At 36.9% G+C, this 21,988-nt stretch overlaps 1 protein-coding gene and 1 non-coding gene across 2 annotated transcripts; one reads left to right on the forward strand and one right to left on the reverse strand.

Moving 5' to 3' along the window:
- Nucleotides 1-1,229: 1,229 nt before the first annotated feature.
- TYW5 (tRNA-yW synthesizing protein 5) lies at nucleotides 1,230-21,851 on the reverse strand. Its single transcript, XM_056111787.1, has 8 exons — nucleotides 21,743-21,851; nucleotides 18,829-18,983; nucleotides 13,741-13,810; nucleotides 10,490-10,534; nucleotides 8,678-8,815; nucleotides 6,010-6,097; nucleotides 5,536-5,652; nucleotides 1,230-2,162 (listed from the first exon to the last, which is right to left on the reverse strand). Exons 1-8 carry the CDS (start codon nucleotides 21,818-21,820, stop codon nucleotides 1,906-1,908), a joined length of 948 nt encoding a protein of 315 aa, XP_055967762.1. The 5' UTR covers nucleotides 21,821-21,851; the 3' UTR covers nucleotides 1,230-1,905.
- Nucleotides 16,572-16,678, forward strand: LOC130021254 (U6 spliceosomal RNA). The gene has a single exon (XR_008792142.1). It is a non-coding gene; the product is annotated as a U6 spliceosomal RNA (small nuclear RNA).
- Nucleotides 21,852-21,988: the final 137 nt, after the last annotated feature.

The following is a 21,988-nucleotide window of genomic DNA, read 5'->3' on the forward strand; positions in this document are numbered from 1 at the left end:
AAGTAATTTCAAACTCAGAAGGGTTTTTGACTTTTCTCTCCCAAAGAAAAAAGAACCACAGAAATACTTCAACAATTAATGAAAGATCAAAATTTAATAATTATATATAAATCCTTCACTCCTTTTAACTTGAGCAATCAACTCCAAAGAAACCTAGAAAATTAAGGATTTTTCACAGCTTATTATAGTTTGTACCAAGTGATCTGAGATTAATCTAGCTCCGAATACAGGATATAAACAGACAATTCTGTATATTTTGGGGACCACACCTGGCAGTGCTTAAGGCTCACTCTTAACAAGAGCTGAGGGGACTCTGGGGTTCAGGGAATTGAACCCAGGGTTGGTCATGTACAAGACAAGTGCTTTAGTCACTGTACTGGCCCTTTATGAGCAGATAATTTTTAATAGAAAAAATTCTCTAATATGCACCAAATAGAAAAAATTCTCTAATATGCACCAAATATGCTATCTCTGATATTCTTTTTATGTTGGTACCATTGTGTTCAGTAAATGTACTGGGTCTTTCTTCAATGACATTGTAATAAAATACTAAGTCTAAAACAGAATGGTACAGCTCACATACAATGGCTGTCGTTAAACATTAATTGGTGAAAACTTTAAAATTTATCCATTAGCTTCACATTAAAATGGATTTTTATGTATGCTGAAAAACAGTATTTTTAACATTCAAAGAGCTACACTGAGTACTAAGAATGAAACAGGATCAAGGAACTGTTTTGGACAAACCGTAAAACTAATAATCCAAATTACTATTATCTAATGCACAGTGGTTCTTATATATCAGAACAACCTCTGTAGCACTGTCATCCCCATTGTTCATCAACTTGCTCAACCGGGCACCAGTAACGCCTTCATTGTAAGATTTGTTACTGTTTTTGGCATATCAAATACACCAAAGGGAGTTTGCCAGGCTCTACCGTGTGGGTGGGATACTCTTGGTAGCTTTTGAGCTCTCCAAGAGGGTCGGAAGAATCAAACCCAAGTCGGCTGCATGCAAGGTAAACGCCCTACCCGCTGTGCTATTGTTCCAGCCCAAGGGGCAATATATAGAGCTATCTATACCAAATTCCAAACACATTAAGAGATCAAAGCTGTGTTTTAGAAACTTAAGAGTACTGTAATTGGGCATTTCTGGTTTCCCTTTCTTCCTTATCAGAACTGTTTAAAAATTACCCATTCCATATTTACCCATATCATCCCATTTTTCATGTACCTCAGAGAAAGAGAATTCTACATCCAGCTCCACAAACCTGACCAGAAAAAGGATTGTTCTATTCTTGGCTCTTTACCAGTGACTGCCTTGGATGTACATGTCTATGCTGCCTGAGAACAATAAGACCCAAGGATCTGGAGGCGAATTCTGGGAAAGCTTTCTTCTACTGAGAGATGGCCCCTGGAATCCAGTTTGGTTCTTCTACTGCATGTTAATGAAGAAGAGCTCATGGCCCCCACTGCTATTGGCAAGCAATCCATGACCACGAGGTTAGCTGGCCTTAAGATGATGCCAATGCTGCCACTGAAATGAGACGAGGGGAAAAAAAAACCCAAAGGTTCTTTGTGACATCAGTGAATCACTGAATCAGAAATATAGAAGCCTATTCTACCAGCAAACTTCATAATGATTCAATACATTTTATTGTTTTAAATTGGACTTTCAGTTACATGCATCTGAAAACTAGGGTGGATTCTTCCAACAAAATAGTATTCTTCCAACCAAAACAATTTGTTCTACAAATATCCCTTCATACTTGCTAATTTGTAAACCTGAAATTGCTTTATCTTTCCCATAACAAAGAATCTTTAAAAGATGATGTTATGCCACTTCTCCAACATTTGAGCTAAATTATAAAAATTTACATTCATTGCATTCACTTCTTCATCTGTTTATTCGAAGTTTTTGCTGTAGGCTTTGTCTTGAATGTTTAAGACCATTCGCCGAGCATAGAAGTCTCTGTATTCCTCTGGTAATTCAGCCAGTGTTTTTAAGGCTCTATCCAAAATTTGTGCAGCTCTTGATGCTGCTGTAGGATCTTTGTTTCCATAGGTATCTGTTTTGTCATAGCATTCAGAAGGAAGGTGCTTCCAAAAGACATTCACTCCCACTCCAAACTCCTCAGAAATTACATTATGGAACCATAAAGCTAGAGAAAATTTTAAAAAACAAGTTAAAAATAAAATGTACAGTTATAAAAAAACCAAAATGTCAGTGAAATATCACGAATTGCATATAGCCAATGCAAGAAATAATTCTTGTAACTAGATCTCTTCTTTAGCATACTCCCAGCTTTTAACAGAATCGTTTTAACTTTTATGAATTGCCAACCAATTTAAAGTGTCAACAGCACAAACGTACGTTCTTTGGAAATAGCGATTTTTCCTTTTAGACTTGAAAGACATAATAAAGTTATATTTGTTTTGTAGGTCTGTAATTTGGAACTGTGTTTTGTGTTACTTGTTTACATTTCCTGAGTCTCACAACCACATCAAAAGTGTTTACTTTTTTATAAACAGACCATTTCAATTATTTGAGGAATATCTTTGACCTTTTCTGACTCAGTTGAGTAATTTTGTTCTCAAAAACTTCCTGTTAAAACTGCATTTGGTTTTCTAACTTGTCTAAATTTACACTGTTTTGTAGCCTCCTTGGCATTTTATTTCTAATGTAATTATAATTATGTATTTAAGGCTCTTTAATTATATAAAACATATTTTGTTGATCAGGAGGATAAAAAACTTTATCACATTATATTACTAATTGGTATTTTACATCCACCAGAAGATTTTATTTGTTTTTTAATCTAGTCGAAGCATTTTCAAAATATAGGTGCTACAAGAATATTAAAGCAACACCATATTGTAACAAAAATGAAGCACATTCACATCAAAGAGTGTTTAATTTTATGAAAAGGAGAAAGGAAGATTTACAAGACACTAAATTTTAGAGAAAATTCTAAGGGTGCTCTAAGAAAAACAAAAGCATAAAATATATTTATTTTCAAAATTACTTTTCAAAACTAATTTTTTTCATTTAATTTTTTTCTTTATTTCTTAAGTAGAAATACAGTCCCTAAAATTTTTTTTTTTAAACTGTGGTATAGATTTTTTTTTTTTTAGTTTTTATTAGTGAAACACCAGGAGGTACAGTTGCAGACTTACAAATTTTTGTGCTTGGGTTTCAGTTAAACAATGATTGAGTACCCATCCCTCCACCAGTGCCTATTCTTCACCACCACTGATTCCAGTATCCCTCCCACCCCCCATCTCCCCATCCCACCCTGCCTCTGTGACAGAGCATTCCCTTTTGTTCTCTCTCTCCTTTTGGGTGCTGTGGTTTGCAAAGAGGCATTGAATGGCAATCATGTTTGGTCTATAGTCTACTTTCAGCATGGATCCCATCCGGGCTAATTTTCAGTTTCAATTTTAAATATATTTCCTTTCAAATTTTTCCCCCCAATCCAACAGAATACAAAGAAAAGTTTAAATTTTTGAAATTTTAAAAACCAGTAAATTTAAATCCAAATATAAAACTTTTGGTTTTATTTTAAAATATAAGTAAATGTTCAGAGACAGAGGGGGCCCATGAGTTGGTATAGTAGGTAAGATACTCACCTTGCACAAGGCCAACCCAAGTTGATCCCAGTGTCACATACTGTCCCCTGAGCCCTGCCAGGTATGATCCCCTGAACACTGAGCCAGGAGGAAGCCCTGAGCACTACTGGGGGTGGTCCCCAAACCACAATAAAAAAATTGTAAATAGAACAAAGGAAAACTAAATAGCCCTTAACTATGCTTTGACAAAATTAAAAATCTTTTAACATTTATACTGTTTTTCACTAATATAAGAATGTAGTAAATCTTTTTTTTTTTTTTTTTTTTTTGCTTTTTGAGTCACACCCGGCGATGCACAGGGGTCACTCCTGGTTCTGCACTCGGGAATTACTCCTGGCGATGCTCAGGGGACCATATGGGATGGTGGGAATCGAACCTGGGTCGGCCAGGTGGAAGGCAAACACCCTACCCACTGTGCTATCGCTCCAGCCCCAAGAATGTAGAAAATCTTTATGGACAATTAGATGAAGAATATTGTATCACTTTTGAGGAATATAGACATTAACTATACATATTTCCTTATCCTTAAGAAATTTAACTTAGAAACTAAGTAAGATTGTATTTTTGATCAATACCTTTTTACTTAACTATCACTGAAAGAAGGTATGAATGGTTACTCCATTAATTTACGTTTGATAAATAACTAATATATTTTATATATTAATATATAAACAATGCGCATTTTAAAAAATTTTAATTTAATCTGGTGATACTCACTTTTGAACGTTTAGAGATATTAATCATATAATTCTAGACACTTATAAAAGGCAATGCCTACAAGCTAAATCCTATATAAATAAATCATATTGCACAAAAGTTATGTGATGCTAATTCATAATACAGATTATTGTACACAAGATGTCACAAGTGTTAGCATTTGGAACACAATATTTACAAAAATATCTAATCTGTTTTGACTTTGAAAAATATTTCTACCTTTTTAGAAAACACATTAACATCATAACTCAACAACATTAAATTATGGGCTATTTATTTTGGGAGGTTATGTTTGCTTTTGGGGCTGTACTCAGTGATGATCAGGAGTTATTCCTGGTTCACCAATACTCTTGGCAGTACTCTGGGGGACCATACGGAATGCGAGGGACTAAACCCTGGTCAGCCTCAAACAACACAAGCACCTTATCCACTATACTATCGCTTTGGCCCGAAAGTATTAGTCACTCTGAAAACAAGATAATGATGGTTATAGAAATTGGGCTAAGTACTGGTTTTGGGGGGTTGGTTTTGGGGGTGTTTTCGCTTGTTTTGATTGTGGGTCACGTTCAGTGATATTCAGGGGTTATTCCTGGATCTGTGCTCAGGAATTACTCCTGGCAGGCTTGGTGGACAATATAGGATGCCAGGGCTTGAATTGAGTCAGCAGCATGCAAGGCAAGTACCCTATCCACACTGTGGGTCTCGCTTGGGCCCTTTTGTTTTGTTCTGGGATCATACCCAGAGGACTCGGGGTTTATTCCTGGTTTTATAGCAGAGATCTCTCCTGAAGGTACATGGGGGAACCATCTGGTGTTAGAGTGAACTAGGATTGGTCCTGTTCAAAGCAAGTACCTTACTCATTGTACTGTATCTCCAGCTGATAGACCCACACTTTTACCTGACAATTGGTACCTATGCAAGAACCTGAGATTAAAAACCACTAAGTGGCAGGAGCTTTTTCCTGGACTGGCAGGAAATATCTATGAATGGCTCCAGTTCATAGCCCAATACTTAAAAACCACTGCTTAAACGTCACAGTTGTGTGTAAAATCATCTTTCACAGGATAAAATACATACAATTTTACAGGACATAACACATGCAACTTTTCTACGGGGAAAAAAAAAATCAGTGAATGCATGGCAGAATCCAGATTTTATAACCAACATATCAAGGCAGAGAAATCTTACCAGGAATGAACAACACATCTCCAGCTTTCAGAGAACATTCATACCTTCTAGCCTTGGAAAACAATGGATATTTAGTTAAGTCTGGGTTATCTATATTCAGTACTTCTGATTTAGTACCTGAAAAGTTAAAAAAAAAAAGGTGGAGGGAAAATAATATTAATTGGTATAGTTAGCAGTTTTTATAAAGAATCACATATAAATTTGAAAATGCACTATTTTGTGTATAATTTATGTAGACTATGAGAAGAGCTTTTACCCGAAAGGTAAGACAATTTCCACTGATCTACTCTTCATTTATAACCACATGATTAAGAAAATCTGAAAATCTCATTATCCTGTTATTACAACATATGTAATAGAAAATAGAATATATCATGAAAAGGAAAAAGTACTAAGATGTTTTTCTATAAGTGTCTCAAACAAGGTAATGAAATTTTACTATATTTTAGAAATATAAACTTGAAAAAATATTACCTGATAAATATAAGTACTCGGCATCACGAGGACTGAAGAGTATAACACGCTTTTTTCCTGTCACTTGTATTAAGAAATTATCCATTACCTAAAGACCAAAATATTTTATAGATAAGTAGTATCTAAAATTCTAATAGAATCAACAGCATTCAAAACAGTTCACTGTAATCCTATTCTTTTAATAAGACATCACCTAAAACTCTTATAGTTAAAAGATTCTAACAATGAAGATATTTATATTCCAAATACTTAACTATCTCTTTAATTAAAAGTATCTCTGAAGCTCTGCCTTAAACTGGGAATGTGTTCGGGCTACAGAGATAGTACAGCAAGTAGGGCACTTGCCTTGCCTGCAGTTCACTCAGGTTTGATCTCTGGCATCCAATATCTTCCCCTGACAATTGCTGGGTGTGCCCCCACCAAGAGAATGAAATGGGAAGGATCAGTAAAGCCATAAAGAAGCCTGAAATAATGGAACTATTTGTCTTTGTCCTCCCATTACGGCACTGAAGGCAGTTACACCTATTTGGATCTTTTCTTGGTCATTACTTACTTACCTGTTAAGGAATGCGGCTAAGCACCAATAAATAGACAAAAATAGTGAAAGAACTTAGAAATTAACTAGGTGCTGGAAAAATATAAGGTACTGCTGCAACCCCACTGAAACTTTTTTAATACCAACCAAATTTCATCATCACTGTCACTGTCACTGTCCTCCCGTTGTTCATCGATTTGCTCGAGCGGGCCCAGTAACGTCTCCATTGGAGACTTTGTTGTTACTGTGTTTGGCATATCGAATATGTCACAGGGAGCTTGCCAGGCTCTGCCGTGTGGGCGAGATACTCTCAGTAGCCTGCCGAGCTCTCCGAGAGGGGCAGAGGAATCGAATTCAGGTCAGCCATGTTGGCTGCGTGCAAGGCAAACGCCCTACCGCTGTGCTATCGCTCCATCATAGGCATTTAAATTTCCCAATTATTTATATATGAATACAACCTGGCAAGTTTTCTTATTCTTGATCCTACACGCACCCCGCCCCCGCCCCTATCCTACTTTGGATTATACTTTGTTGGTAGAGATTGTGTGTGTAAATGTTAAAAGATAGAGCTACATACTTATCTATGGGATTAAAATATATACAAGGCAAGATATGTTCATGATTATGCATTATTTCTACCAAAGCATTTCTCTAACAGTGTACCTTATGTAAACTATAACTATATAAGCAGAATTCCTGTGAATTAGTATCAGTACTGTGGGTGTAGTTAGTATAGGAGACCGCCCCCTGGGCCTCTCACATGTGCTTTACCATTTGACACTGATGCCCAATCTCCCCCTGCAACTTATTTTTCAGATAAGTTTTATAACAGTCTCATTAAAACTTGAAATAAAAGGAATATTCCTTAAATGTAAAACATAAGTATAGAATACAGCTAAAAATGTATTTGAGGGGCTGGAGTGATGATACAGTGGGTAGGGTGTTTGCCTTGCCTGTGGCTAACCCGGGTTCACTGCTGGCATCTACATGGTCCTCTGAGCACCTTCAGGAGTAATTCTTGAACACAGAGTCAGGTGTGAAACCAACACAAATTTTTTTAAAAATCATGAAAATGTACTTGAGGCTTGGGCATGTAGCTCAAGTGGTAGACTACACATCTATCACATATCAACCACAGGGATAAACTGTTGAGTATGGCGCTGGGGGCCTGGCACTGGGTATGTCCCCTATTGGAAAAAAGCATTTAAGTTATCACATGTTTCAAAAACATTATGCTGTGATATCTATGTCATTTATTGTTACTCTATTAAAATATTCCGAAGGGGTCCTGAGATGAATTATAAAAAATACCAGGCTTTCAAGTTTTAAAATATTTACACACATGTGCACATATTTAAGCAAACAAAATTAGAAATCCGCAGCAATCAAGAACAACAGTCTATACATCTTATCATTCAATAAATTCAACAGATATTTGACTTTTTTTTGTTTGTTTGGGGGGGGGGCACACCTTGTGGTGCTCAGGATGTACTCCTATACTCCTGGTTGTGTATTCAGAAATCACTTCTGGTGGGCTCAGGGGACTATATGGGGTGCCAGGGATCAAGCCCGGGATAGTCACATGCAAGGCAAGTGCTCTAACAGCTATGTTATTACTCTGGTCCTGATATCTGATATATTTCAGGGATATATACTTTAAGACTCTTAAATATTCCAAATTCTTATAAATTCTTAAATATTCCAAATTCTTTGGCTCTCCACAAGTTTCTGCCTTCATCCTGAGTAACAAGTCTATTGAGTCATGTGTATCATTTGACATTCTCATGCCACCCCTTATTACTTTTTTTTACTTTCACAATATTCCGCATGCAGTGGCCATTTTTCACATGTACAAAGGACAGCGATTTCTTAAAACAGTGTGTATCCACACATATGTGTATACACACAATGACAAATCAAAAACAAGACCACAGAAAAATGCAAATGAGAAAAACTAGGTTTCACATTAATAATTTACTCCCATAAAAGAGAATTTGTTACCGAAACCTGCATTTGTACATTACATATCAAAGATCTTAAGAACACCTTACAGAAACACTGAAACCATGACTATTAAATGTCTAACTATTAAAGATCTACTATTGCTTTAAATTTCTCATTTATGTAACATACATCATAGTGCGTCCAAAGTTGCAATCCTGGTGAGCTAATTCGAAAAACACTGGAAAAGAACTGTTCCTCTTTGAAGAATTTGGGAAACTTAATATCTTGTTCCAGTAAAGGAAACTGTTTTCTGATATCCGCAACATCCTGTGTTGAGAAAAACATCAAATCAATCAAAATCAAATCATCCTGTTAATCGTCGATTGCCTCGAGCAGGCCCCAGTAACGTCTCCTTCATCCTAGCCCTGAGATTATATTCAAGGCTCTTTAGGAGAATGAGACCCATCATTGTTACTGGTATTTGGCATATTGGGTACGCCACAGGGAGTTTGCCAGACTCTGCCGTGTGGGCAGGCTACATTCGGTAGCCTGCCAGTTTTATTTTTGTTTTCTTTTTGGATAGAGAAAAACATAATTATTTTTCAAAAATACCCTATATAAAAACACAAGACTTTTAATAATAAACACAACACCAACATAAAGTTCATTTATCAAGATGACCATTAGAACCCATAATATACAGGGAAAATGGGCCAAACCTAGTTCACACTACAAATTACTATGATGTGAACATAATCAACACATGATCTTACAAATGAAGGAATAACAACCCACGTAGCACTGTAGCACGGTCCTCTCGTTGTTTACCGATTTACTCGAGTGGGCACCAGTAATGTCTCCATTGTGAGACTTGTTACTGTTTTTGGCATATTGAATACATCACGTAGCTTGCTAGGCTTTGCCGTCAGGGCAGGATACTCTCGGTAGCTTGCCGGTCTCCCCAAGAGAGACAGAGGAATTGAATCCGGGTTGGCCGCATGCAAGGCAAATGCCCTACCTGCTGTGCTATCACTCCTGCCCAACAACGCATGTAATAAGATTAAAGATTCAATAATACTGCATTGGTAAGATTAGGTTGCATCATTTATAAGTTCTTCCTAATTTAAGTTTGAATCATACCATTGGCATCTATTCTAGTATTAAGTATTTTAAATGAATACTTAACAACTTGAATGTTATCAACTCTGTAAAACCTGTGGGTTCCTCTGAAGGAGAATTGAAGAAAGTAAAGAACTAAATGGTGACATAAAGAGAAATATAAAATCTCACTGATATTTGATCTTTTTTAGGAGCCATTTTTATGAGCAATTATTTATTTTTATTGAATCACCATGAGCTACAGTTACAAAGCTTTCATGTTTGAGTTTCAGTCATACAAAAATCAAACACCCACTCCTCCACCAGTGTATATTTTCTACCACCAATGTCCCCAGTACCCCCCCACATACACACCCGTTTTACCCCTCCCCCTGTCTCTATGGCAGACAATTTTAGGGACCATTTTTTAATATGATAGGGCACATTACTTTGACTCTGAACACATGTCAAGGCTTACAAAATGAATTATTTGAATTTGATGATTATTTTAGATTATGTTTACATTCCGTGGCTATGTATTAATTGAATGTCCTAACAGAAAATAAACAGAACAGATTTCTTAATTGGATACAAATTGGATTACTTTTAATATTAAGATTTTATGATCTTAGCTGAACACTAACCCAAACTAAATGTTAATAATCTTATTTTTTATTAAAGAACACAAATAAGGACTCAAGAAGATGGCTCATAGACTGGAATGCAAGCGTTACATGCAGAAGGCCTGGGTTTAATCCCTGGTACCTCCAGATATGCTGTTATCCCCCACTCAAAAATAAAGAACATAAATCATTAAGAATAAAACAGATCAAAAGTCAGACAATGAACTTATAATTTAAGATGCCAGTTGAATTTAAATTGCTTTATATTCAGACTGCTTACCTTTCGAGGGTCTTCCCCAAGAGATCGCAGGTAGTATTTCTCATCCTAAAGCCGCCAAAGAAAAATGGTACCAGCGTTCACTTAAAAATATTAGGAAGCAAAGATGGAAGGAAATGAATCTTAGTATTTAACTTCAGTTATGTAAGTTCAATTTTCTTATCCTTTCTAGTAACGCTCTCTGGTGGCCATATGAAGAAATATCTTTATATGTTGCTTGTTATAAAGACTGAATTCACAAAACATTAACTAAAATACATTCTAATGGGCACTCACACACAACAGAGTCTGAATGCTTCATTTATATGTATTGCTTAGACTCATAACTGTTTTAGAGACAATAAAAGAATTCCCATTTGTACAATGCACATGATCTCAAGGTATTACTGAGATGAATGTTACAAATATATACTGAGACAAAGTAACTTAAACTTTTAATGAATTACTATAAATATGGACTGTTGCATTTTTGTCACAATGCGTCATATTTTATTTATCTCAATAAAATAAGCATTTCAGTTAAGCCTACCTCTCATCATATAAATTCACATGACAAATCCTTTACAGATCCGGTCATGTATGATTTAGAACTTTATCACTTCATAATAGCATAAGGGAGTTGATACTTTTTGTTAAAATTCACTGAGTAGCACAGCAAGTAAGGCATTTGCCTTGCACACGACCCCCGTGGGTTCGATTCCCAGCATCCCATATGATCCCCTGAGCACCGCCAGGAGTGATTCCTGGGTGCAGAGCCAGGAGTAACCTCTGTGCACCGCCGGGTGTGACCCAAAAAGGAAAAAAATGAAAAACAAATAGAAAAATAGAACTACTTGAATTATAAAATATTTCTACTGCCTTTATTTCCTGTATGATTAGAAAACTGAAATATATTGATCCAAGTATGGCATCAAACCCTCTCAAGAGTTCTGTCTTAGAAGACTAGAAAACATTCAAAAAAAGAAAAGGAATCGCGTTGGCATGGATGTGGGGAGAAGGGGACTCTCCTTCACCGCTGGTGGGAATGGCACATGGTCCAGCCTTTTTGGAAAACAATACGGATGTTTCTCAAAAAACTAGAAATTGAGCTCCCAGCACTACCACATCTGGGAATATATCCTGGATATGCAAAAAAAGCACAGTAGAAATGACATCTGCACTTGTATGTTTATTGCAGCACTATTTACAATAGCCAGAATCTGGAAAAAGCCCGAGTGCCCGAGAACATATGACTGGCTAAAGAAACTTTGGTATATCTACACAATGGAATACTACGCAGCTGTTAGCTATGTCTGCCACAGAGGCAAGGAATGGGAAGGGGTGGGAGTGGCGAGGACACTGGGAACATTGGTGGTGGAGAATGGGCACTGGTGGAGGGATGGGTACTCGAACACTGTTTTACTGAGATGTAATAATGAAAATTTGTAAGTCTGTAACTGTATCTCACTATGATTCATTAAAATAAAAAAAATTTTAAAAAAAGAGTTCTGTCTTAGGGCTAAAGAGAAATACATAGTAGGTACTTGGCACTTGGCTTGCATGAGGCTAACACCACCAGAATAGTCTGGTTTAACCCTGTACCACTGGCCCCAGGCAGTACTTCATCCTCTGGCCATGCAGGCAGAGAACTGCTGGGAGGAGGTCCCTTGATGAGCACTGCTTGGGAGAGGGCACTTCCCCTCCCCCCAAAAATTGTGCCTCCTATATAATTTGAACACAAACATCAAAATATATCTGATTTACCTAATAATATACTACAAATAGACAATTCTATAGATATATTCTTTACTGTTTTATATTTTTAACTAATACATTATCAGTATGCGCAGGTTTCGAAGAATATTCTCAAAATTCTAAAGAGTTTTTGACCAATCCTAACATTTCAAAGTTTAAAAAAAGATAAAGGTGTAGATCCACAGATGAATTGTTTAGAATTTTTTCACACACACACACAAAAATAGAATTTTTTCACACACACACACACACACACACACACACACACACAAAAAACAAACCTCAGATTGCCAGGAGTGTGGTTAACTTATCACTGTTAGCTATCAACTCCTTTCAGGTTCAATTCAGCTTTTGAACTTAATGCAGGCTCTTCTTGGGATAAACCTAACCAATGAGTAAGCAAAATAGTACATATTGGGAATCCTGATGCAGGACGCCTCAAAAAGGCAGTCTATGCGTAACGCTCCACATGAAGCTGGCAGAGACTCTAAGATCTTCCTCACCATCAGAAGACTTCCTCCTACCCAATCTTCCCTGCTTCCTTTCACACGGTCAATTATTTTACACCCCAATAAATCTTTTGAATTCCTAATTCCAACTAAGCAGCTGCTTCACAGAGGACAAAACTGTCCATATTCATCCCAATTTCCATAATTTTTAGACTTTAATCTTTTATTCCAGTCTGTTGTTTTCACTTCACTTAGCACTTCAGGGCTCTTTAAGGTGCCATTCATTACCTTTAGATGGCAAAGTATCAGGACAACTGAATATACATGTTTAACATGTATATGTTAAGACATGACTATACAGTTCAAAAACATTTTAGGTAAATTTAAAGGGATTAGCTTCAGTGGACATTTTAATCATATCAGACCTCTAGAATACTCTAAAGATTTTATTTTGTTAATGGAACAGATGCCACTATTATTCCTATTTTATAGATAAATATACTGAGAGTATAAAAATAAAAATTGGCCAAGGTGCAAGTTCTAATACAAGGCACAGCTAAGATTTCCGACATACAATTGAACCTTACAAATCAGAGAATGCTACAGGTTTTGTGCATCTGATGTTATACTTTTTTAAAAATTATTATTAATTTATTTTTGGGTTTTCTTTGGGGGGGAGTCACACCCGATGAGCACTCCTGGTGGTGTTCAGGGGACCATATGGGATGCTGGGAATCGAACCCGGGTCAGCCATGTGTAAGGCAAACACCCTATCCACTGTGCTATCGCTCCAGCCCCTGATGTTATACTTTTATAAGAAAATACATTTATAATACCCAGCACGAGAGTAAAAGAAAAGAAAAAGGTACTTGCTCCTGGCAGTGTTCAAAACAACTGGAGCACATGAAGGAGGTTAGGGTTGAATGCCCAGCACAGAGCAAGTTCTGCATTGGATGTAGCCCACCAAGTGTGTGCCTCAAAACAAAACCAAATAAATAAATAAAAACACCCATACACCCATTCATTTAGTAGACAGACATGTTTTCTAAAGAAAATGTTAAAAACAATTACCTCTGAAATAAAAAATTCTTTATGCTTGTCTTCAGCTGCCCTCTGAATCAACTCATCAAAAGGTAAAGTTCTGAAAAAAACATAAAGAACACTTAGACATAAGAACGAGAATATTTTAATCATTAAACATTAGGATGGAAAAGTTGAATATATTTTTTAAATATTCACAATTTAAAAAATAACCTATCATGTGGAATTCCTTATTTTAAAGATTCATTTAGTCATGTGCTAAATGAATTGCTTGTATTAAGATGTCAAATTTTTTTAACTTATTTTTAAAAATCTATGTTACACATGAATCCATCTCAAATGTCAGCAACGTCACTTTCCAAGTACTGTGGGAAAAAAAATGTCCCTACCCTTGGAAATAGTTTTGCCTTTATAGTACCTATTTTCAAGCTTCATGAAAAAAACAACTTCTGTGAAGCATTGGGCAAACTAGTGCTACCTTGGTAGAAACTGAAAGAGAATGGTCCAGTGAAGGTAAACCTCATGATCTTCCTACTTTCCAACACTACCTCAGAACACAGAAGCCAGCAACGTTGTTCTCATCCTCCTCTAACATCTGTCCTTTGAAACCTTCAGAGGAATATCTCAAGATTTCCAGTTTGTGGTATTTTTACTCTTCAGTATTTCTGTCCATATGTCATTCTTTCCATCCAGATGAATAACGAAAATGCAAAGTTTGTTTCCTTTACCTCTTGAGCTTGGAAGTTATTTTTCCTCCAGGTACTATTCCATCTAATACCTCCCAGAATTAAAAGTAATGTCCCTTTATGAAGGTGGTATTTCCTCAGTAACATCAAAACAATCAAGTCCTCAAAATCATCTGAGTGAAAGTCTCTCAACCCCCTAACCCCCACAGCACTTTGCCCCCAAACTCTAATTAAGAGTCATAATCTGTGCAGTCTTAATACCAAACATCTTTGGAGCAAATTCTATTGGGGTGGTAGAGGAAAAGGTTCTTCTATATGAGAATACCTTGAACATATCCTCTACTAGTTTTACCAGAAACACACTAGGCTAAGACAAATGTGAAAAGGATCCAATATTACCTAGCAATAATCAGGTAGTGCTATGTATTGTAAAAAGGATCTTCAACTGGTGAAACAAATGTGGACGAGAAGACTGATGAGTGATTGTTTGGAAATGAGGGATTTGATTCACTCATCTGCAGTGTAGTTTTTGAGTATCTAACTTGAATATATCCCCTGGATGAATCAGAAAAGCCAAGTTCAAGGGCTATTACATGCTGTAGGTTCAGTGAATTAAGAGGATAATTAAATATAACAGAGTACAATATTGCATCATCTTATAAGTGATCTTGAGGATACCAGGTAATTAGTGTGGAGTGAGCACAAAAAAAAGAATAGTCAGACCAATATCATACCAGTTTCTGGCAAGCTGTATCAACAAATTTACTTGGCATCCTCCTAGGCAGTGTTTTCCATCTCTGACCTTATCATCTACCTTTTATTCCTACAAAAGCATCTTTGAAGAATTTGGGAATAATATGGAAGTCTTTCTGATTCAGTGATACCTCTGTAATTAGTATGATAATTGTTCAGGATAAATTATTTTCTAGAGAGAAACTGCATGTTGTTTCAAGACCTTCACAAGACCAAGGTGGGATGCTGACTCTGCAAAAAAAGAGAGAACAGCTCAGTCTAAGGAGAGTTTGAATGTTCCGAGCTCTTCCCCTTTAGTTAGCTCTGCAGGCAGTGCTGAGAGAAGAGGAAATGAAGCATACGAATTGAGAAGTTCTTTGCCTTGAAGTTTTATCTATCCTCTATTTCTTTTTTTAAAAAAGGAGTGGATGTATTTACTATTGAAATGTCCTTTGTCTAGCTAGCAGACAGAATAGTAAGAAAGGTATTATCGAAGAAGCATTAAGATTGCGGCGCTATGGAGTCAGACAAAATTTGAGTGTAAGTCCGGTTTCTATCATTTTGAGCTATGGTATCTTGGATAAGTTACTCAACCCTTTAAAGTTTTCTCACCTGTATACTTAGTATTAAAGAAAAAACAAAAACCTCACAGATTGTTCTCAAGTTTAACATACTGATGCTGGTGAGTACCACTGCTATGCACCATGGGTGGCTGACACTTTGATATTACATCAGATAGACTGTACCACCAAATACATATAATAGTTGGTTAAATTAGTTTGGTAAATAGAAAAAGCTACTATATAGTTGAAAAGGAGGAGCTGAGGCAATAGTGTAGCTGGAACAATGCTTTCCTTGCAGGAGGTTGATCTGGGTTTGAACCCAGCATTCTATATAGTCCCCCAAGCACCACCAGGAGTGATCCTTTAGTTCAGAGCAAGGAGTAAGCCTTGAGCAACACCAGGTGTGGCTCAAAAAAAAGAAAATTAGGTGTGGCTCAAAAAAAAGAAAATTTACTTGCTGGTAATTCCAAATTTTTAAGTTACATGTATTGAAAGAAAGTAGGACGTAATGAAGCCACCAGATGGTGACAAACACCAACTGTAGCACAAGCATAAAAGTGTTAGGCAAGTTAATCCAGTCTAGAATGTTCAGTGCAATGATGGATATACTCTGCTCAGTAATGGACATATGGTGACTTTAACAATGATCACTTCCTTTAAAAGCATACCAATATCTAGTAACATTAAGAACAGGAAAAACAATCTCTTCTACTCCCCATTTAGGAAATTTTTCAAAATCAGATCAAGATTAATGATAGTACAATAAAATTAGATGGTATGATAGAAGCAGAAAGCTTATGAGACTTAAACTTAAGAAATATGTATATAATACGAGCAGAGTAATAATTGTTTCCGTTCACCACATAAGGAAGGCTCTTCTGTGCTTGCTTCGGCAGCACATATACTAAAATTGGAACGATATAGAAAAGATTAGCACGGCCTCTGTGCAAGGATGACACGTAAATTCATGAAGCATTCCATAAAAAAAAAAAAAGGAAGGCTCTTCTTGTCCACAGTATCTGATTCTAGAAGAACATTGAGAGATACTAAGAAGTAGTCAAAGCGAAGATCTGGAAATAAGCTAGTTTTCAAATGACTAATAAGCAGTTATGTATCAACTTGTACTTCATAAAATAATTAAATGTAATTATATATTTGTGTGTGTGTGTGTGTTTTCCAGGATCTCTTTGGTCTTGATGCCTTCTCCCACTTACTTCTCATTTCCTGATAGTGTCAAAAGTGACTTTTTCTCCCTTTTAATAAGAAAATACTCTTGCAACTTTTAACAATGCTAATGAAAGGGAGGAAATTGGAAAAGGAACTGTTACCTAATGCATGTGTTTCAAAGACAAGTTTTGAAACATTTGAAACATCAAGGCTATGGAAGATGGAAGTTAAAATACCTCGTCATGTCACTAAACTTTCTGGAAAATAAACATCATTAACTACAGATTGTAAAACACCATTCCTGCACTTTCTTCTACTTTCATGATTTAATAAAAAATGATAAGTTCTTACACTTGAAAAGATTTATGGTAATTAAAATCAATTCATAGCCTATTAAAAACCCAAAACCACAATTTGAACACTCAAAAGGATCAAAATTGAATAATGCTTTGTCAAGCTGCTATGTGAGATGGGAAAACTAATTAGAAAGGAATATCCTGAACATTAGAAGCTCTGTTTAACTCGTCTCTAGATCTGGAAGCATGAGAGTTGTCTTTAAAAAAAATCAAGATTTTTAAAAATGAGCTATGTGTGTCTAATAGGTTGAAATTACTAATAAACTCTATGTACTCAGAATTTGACAGTCACTGCCATTTACTGATCAAATTTATTGGAAAAATTCAGGGGAATAAACAGCATAATAATAGTAAACCTAAAGGTTACAAGGCACTTAAGTATAGACATTTAGTAGCTATCAACTACCTCATTATTTACTTTAAGGGATGCTTACAAGCAATGATCAGGAGACCTGGGGACTCTTGGCTCGCTGGGCAGGTGGTTCAATAACATGGTGCTACTTGGTACCTGTGGTGATGGGAGCACCACAGCCATCCCAGTGGGGTTGGGGGCCTCTAGGGCAATATCCAGAGATGCTCGGGGAACTACAGTAGTTTCAGTGATAGATTAGATATGGGCAACCATCTCCTTGAGTTTCTCAGTATTGATTTTTAAGAGATAACAATGTGGGGTCACAGAGATAGTACAGGGTTTAAGATGCTTGCCTTGCAGACATCCCCCAACTTGAACTCAGGTACTCAATCTGGTCCCCTGGGTCAATCTGAGCACTGCTGGGTATGACCCCAAAACAAAACAGAAAAAAAAAACAAAGAAAAAACAGAGGAGAAACATTTGTGACAATTGGATCCTTAGATCATAATGCTTTATACATTTAGATAGCATATAAATAATTCCTGGCACTTTTTGGTTAAAAAAAAAAAGACACTGAAGAATAAAATGAAAAACATGATGGAAATTAAAAGTATTCAGGGTTATTTTGTAACAAGAAAATGAAGTACGATTTTTTAAAATCATCCACGTTAATGAAAGAGTCTACCAAATATAGCAACTACTTATCCTATATTTGGCACTCAAGAGACTATATACAGTCGTGTGGATTGAACCACACTGGACTGGGTTGGTGTATTACAAGGCAAATGCCTTAACTCCTACACTATCTCCTCAGCCTTCTATCTTTCTAAAGAAGGCAGCAAAATGGGCTTATAGTTATTAAACAAAAAATCTGGAATTAAGAATATTTAAAAAATAGGGGCATTTAAAATAAAAATAGACTTTAGAGTTTTTGTTAATGTGGCAGGATCAACCAACAAAGCTTTGTATAATGAATGAAAACCATTCACTAACTTTAGACTTCAATCTAATTAGAAATTCTGTTTATGGCACTAGAAAACAGTGGTTTTATACTTAAAGGAAATGTCTTCGTATAAAAATGTAAAGTCTGAATTACAATCTTTTGGAAGCCTCTGTTTAAAAATGTTATCCCATGACTGATGATTGTATCAAGTTAGCCAACAGATGAGAAGCACCATGATCTTTGTATAATAATGCAAATATATCTGAAATACTTTAAAAAGGTTATCAGCATCCCCAGAGCAAACCTCAGAAGAAAATACCTATATACAAAGTTCTTACTAATGAAGTCCATCTGGGCAACTGCAGCAACATGAATCTTCACTTCTTTTTTCCCTCCAACTTGGCTTAGGTAATCCACTGTCCATTTGCTAGTACATGCCCCCAGATCAAGTCCTTCCAAAACTAGAGGTTTTCTCTGTAAGTGTGGGGAGAACAACAAATTAGAGGAAAATCAACAAAATATCAGGCTCGTATTTGACAAAAGAGAGACAAAATCAAGTAATCAATTGATGCCAAGATATTCATACCCAAAAATTCTGACAATTTGTACTCTCACTAAAACGAAAGGACCCATTTTAACACACTTAAAACTTTAACACTGAAAAACAAGACAGCCATACCATCAATAACTTAAAAGAGAAACCTGAAGAAACCTTACTTAGCAGTTTCATGAACATTACTTCTGCCAAATACCTAAATAACTGAAATTTATAATTGATATAAATCTTGCTTATAACTTTTTATCTTGATGCCATATTAAATTGATGGCAGTTACTCGAATATAACGAAAGTCATGTATACCCTTCACTGATTATTTTAGCATTTTGCCCCACTTTTAACATTTGCTGCCACTTATACTATGAGTATAGAGAGGGATGTTAACATGATTTAATTTTTTTTCTAAATTATTTCAGACGACACACCTTTTTCTCTAAAATACTTGGGGGCATATTTCTAATAACGAAGACATTCTCTTTCATAACCACAGAATAATTATCAAAATTATATTCAACACTGGTACATTATAGTCTATACTCAAATTATGCTAGCCAACCTGATAAATATGGAATTTATTCCTCGCCACCCCATTTTGAGTTTTCCCAATGAGTTTAGTTGCCATGTCTCTGTACATCAGCTTTTGTCATCAGTGATCTTAACATTTTTTGAACAGCACAGTCCAATTATTTTGAACAATGGCTTTAAATCTGGCTGATCCAGTATTTATTCATGATTCAGTTCATGCATTTTTAGAAGGGTGTTATTTTTCCTTCTTACACAAAAACTAATCATTGTAATACGCTACATATATATACATATATATATATATCACTGCTTTCAATTCACATTACTACCCCCATTGTTTTCTACAGTTCAGTACACTATCATACCATAAGTAAACATTTTATTCAATCACGTTCCAACATCTTGATTTTCATTTTATAATAATTTTCAAATACAAAAGACATACAGTTTCTTTTGTATTGTCAAAGGTGTATCCCAAAGCAAATTTTTTTTAATTGAATCTCCATGAGATAGTTACAAAGCTTTCAGGATTGAGTTTCACTCATACAATGATCAAACACCCATCCTTCCACCAGTTTACGTTTTCAACCAGCAATTTCCCCAGTATCCCTCCTGCCACCCACACCCCACTCCACACTGTGTCTATGGCAGGCAACTTCCTTCTTATTCTCTCTCTACTTTTGGGATTTATGGTTTGCAATACAGATACCAAGAGGCCATCATGTTTGGTCCTTTATCTACTTTCAGCACACCTCTCCCATCTCTAGCGATCCCTCCAACCATCGACTTAGTGATTCCTTCTCTATCCCAGTTGCCTTCTCCCCCAACTCACGAAGCAGGCTTCCAACCATGGAGCAATCTTCCTGGCCCTTATCTCTACTATCCTTGTGTGTTAGTCACACATTATGTTATTTTATATTCCACAAATGAGTGCAGTCATTCTATGTCTGTCCCCTTCTGACTCATTTCACTTAGCAAGCTACTCTCCATGCACTTATAAGCAAATTTTCAGAGCAAATTCTTAAAAGAAACTGCTAGAGCATAAAGTAACACATAAGGCCTTGTCAAAGATACATCAAATTCCTCTCTATAACAGTTGTAGCACTTGGTAATCTGTGAGACTTTCTTCATTGTTACCAAGAATCTTTGATTTTTGCCAATAAGGTATGTAAGAAACTGCATCAAGTTGGTTTTAATTTTCTGTAAAACTGAGCACCATTTCATACATTTAAAAGGCCATTTTTATCTTCGCCAACCACTTTTCTTAGAAATGTCAGATTTTTGGCCTTTAACCGCGTTTTCTGAAGTTCATGTATTAAATAAACACTGAAAATGTTTTTCTCCAAGTTCCTATTTTATGTACTCAAGTCCTAATTCCTTATGTGCTCTATCTTGAATATACTGCTGGGCTCATTCCTCTTTCTCTGAACCGTAAACTCCCCTTGAAGCAGCACTACAGGTAAAAAATGAAAATTAAAAATATATATACACACATACATACACACCACACACACACAAACACACATATACACATATATGCTTTCTCCCCCCTAATACTTTCTGGGGGCTTTCTGATTCAAAGAACCAGACGTCAAACGCGACGTGAAGAGAAGCCCACCTCTCACAGGAAGTCAGGTAAGTTAGAAGACAAAACCAGAGGGGGAGTTTCGGGCGGGATTTCCATTCCTTTCCCTTTCGATTTAACCTCAAAGAAAAGTTGCTCCTCCAAATCGGGTCAACGCAGAACACTGACGTGCACACTGGCCAGGGGTCGTGGGGGATTTCCTCTCAATTTTAGAGAACCGGAAGGGCGATAGGGATGCAGGGGAGGCGGGTGGGCATTTCCAGTTCCACGGTAAGGTATACCAGGGGCCTCGCAAGGCCGCTCGTAATAACGAGCAATGCTTATTACGCAAAATGTCCCTCCTCAGTTCTCAGCGGCCAAAGTGCTCTCCAGAGAAGAACTATTGATCCCGGGTAATTCTTTAACATAATCCAGTCCACACGCCCCCGGGCGCCTTCTCCCTCAGCTGCAGCGCCAAGCCTCTACCAGCCGCCGCCGCCGCCGCCCTCCCCAAGCCCCGGAACCACGGGCGGGCCAGGGTCGCTGCCCCCTGTGGCCCCACAGTTCGGGTGGCGCCAGAACCTCACCTGCGGGTAAAGGTGCTGCGTGAACTGCTCCTGCGAAACCCCCTGGAGGCGGGGTACCGGCAGACACGGACCTGCCATGCTTGCTCAAACCGGTCCTTTAAATCCCGGAAACCCGGCGACCCTCCGCCCTCCCCAAAGCGTTCCTCAGCGCCTAGTCCGCCCAGAAACACGACCCGGAGAGAAAAGGTCCGCCAGGCGACTCTTTCCTTGACGCCAAGTGAGGTGGTTTCCCGCCGGTCTCTTTTC

Source organism: Sorex fumeus, unplaced genomic scaffold (genome assembly GCF_029834395.1).
Source record: "Sorex fumeus unplaced genomic scaffold, SorFum_2.1 ptg000014l, whole genome shotgun sequence".
Taxonomy (NCBI): Eukaryota; Metazoa; Chordata; class Mammalia; order Eulipotyphla; family Soricidae; genus Sorex; species Sorex fumeus.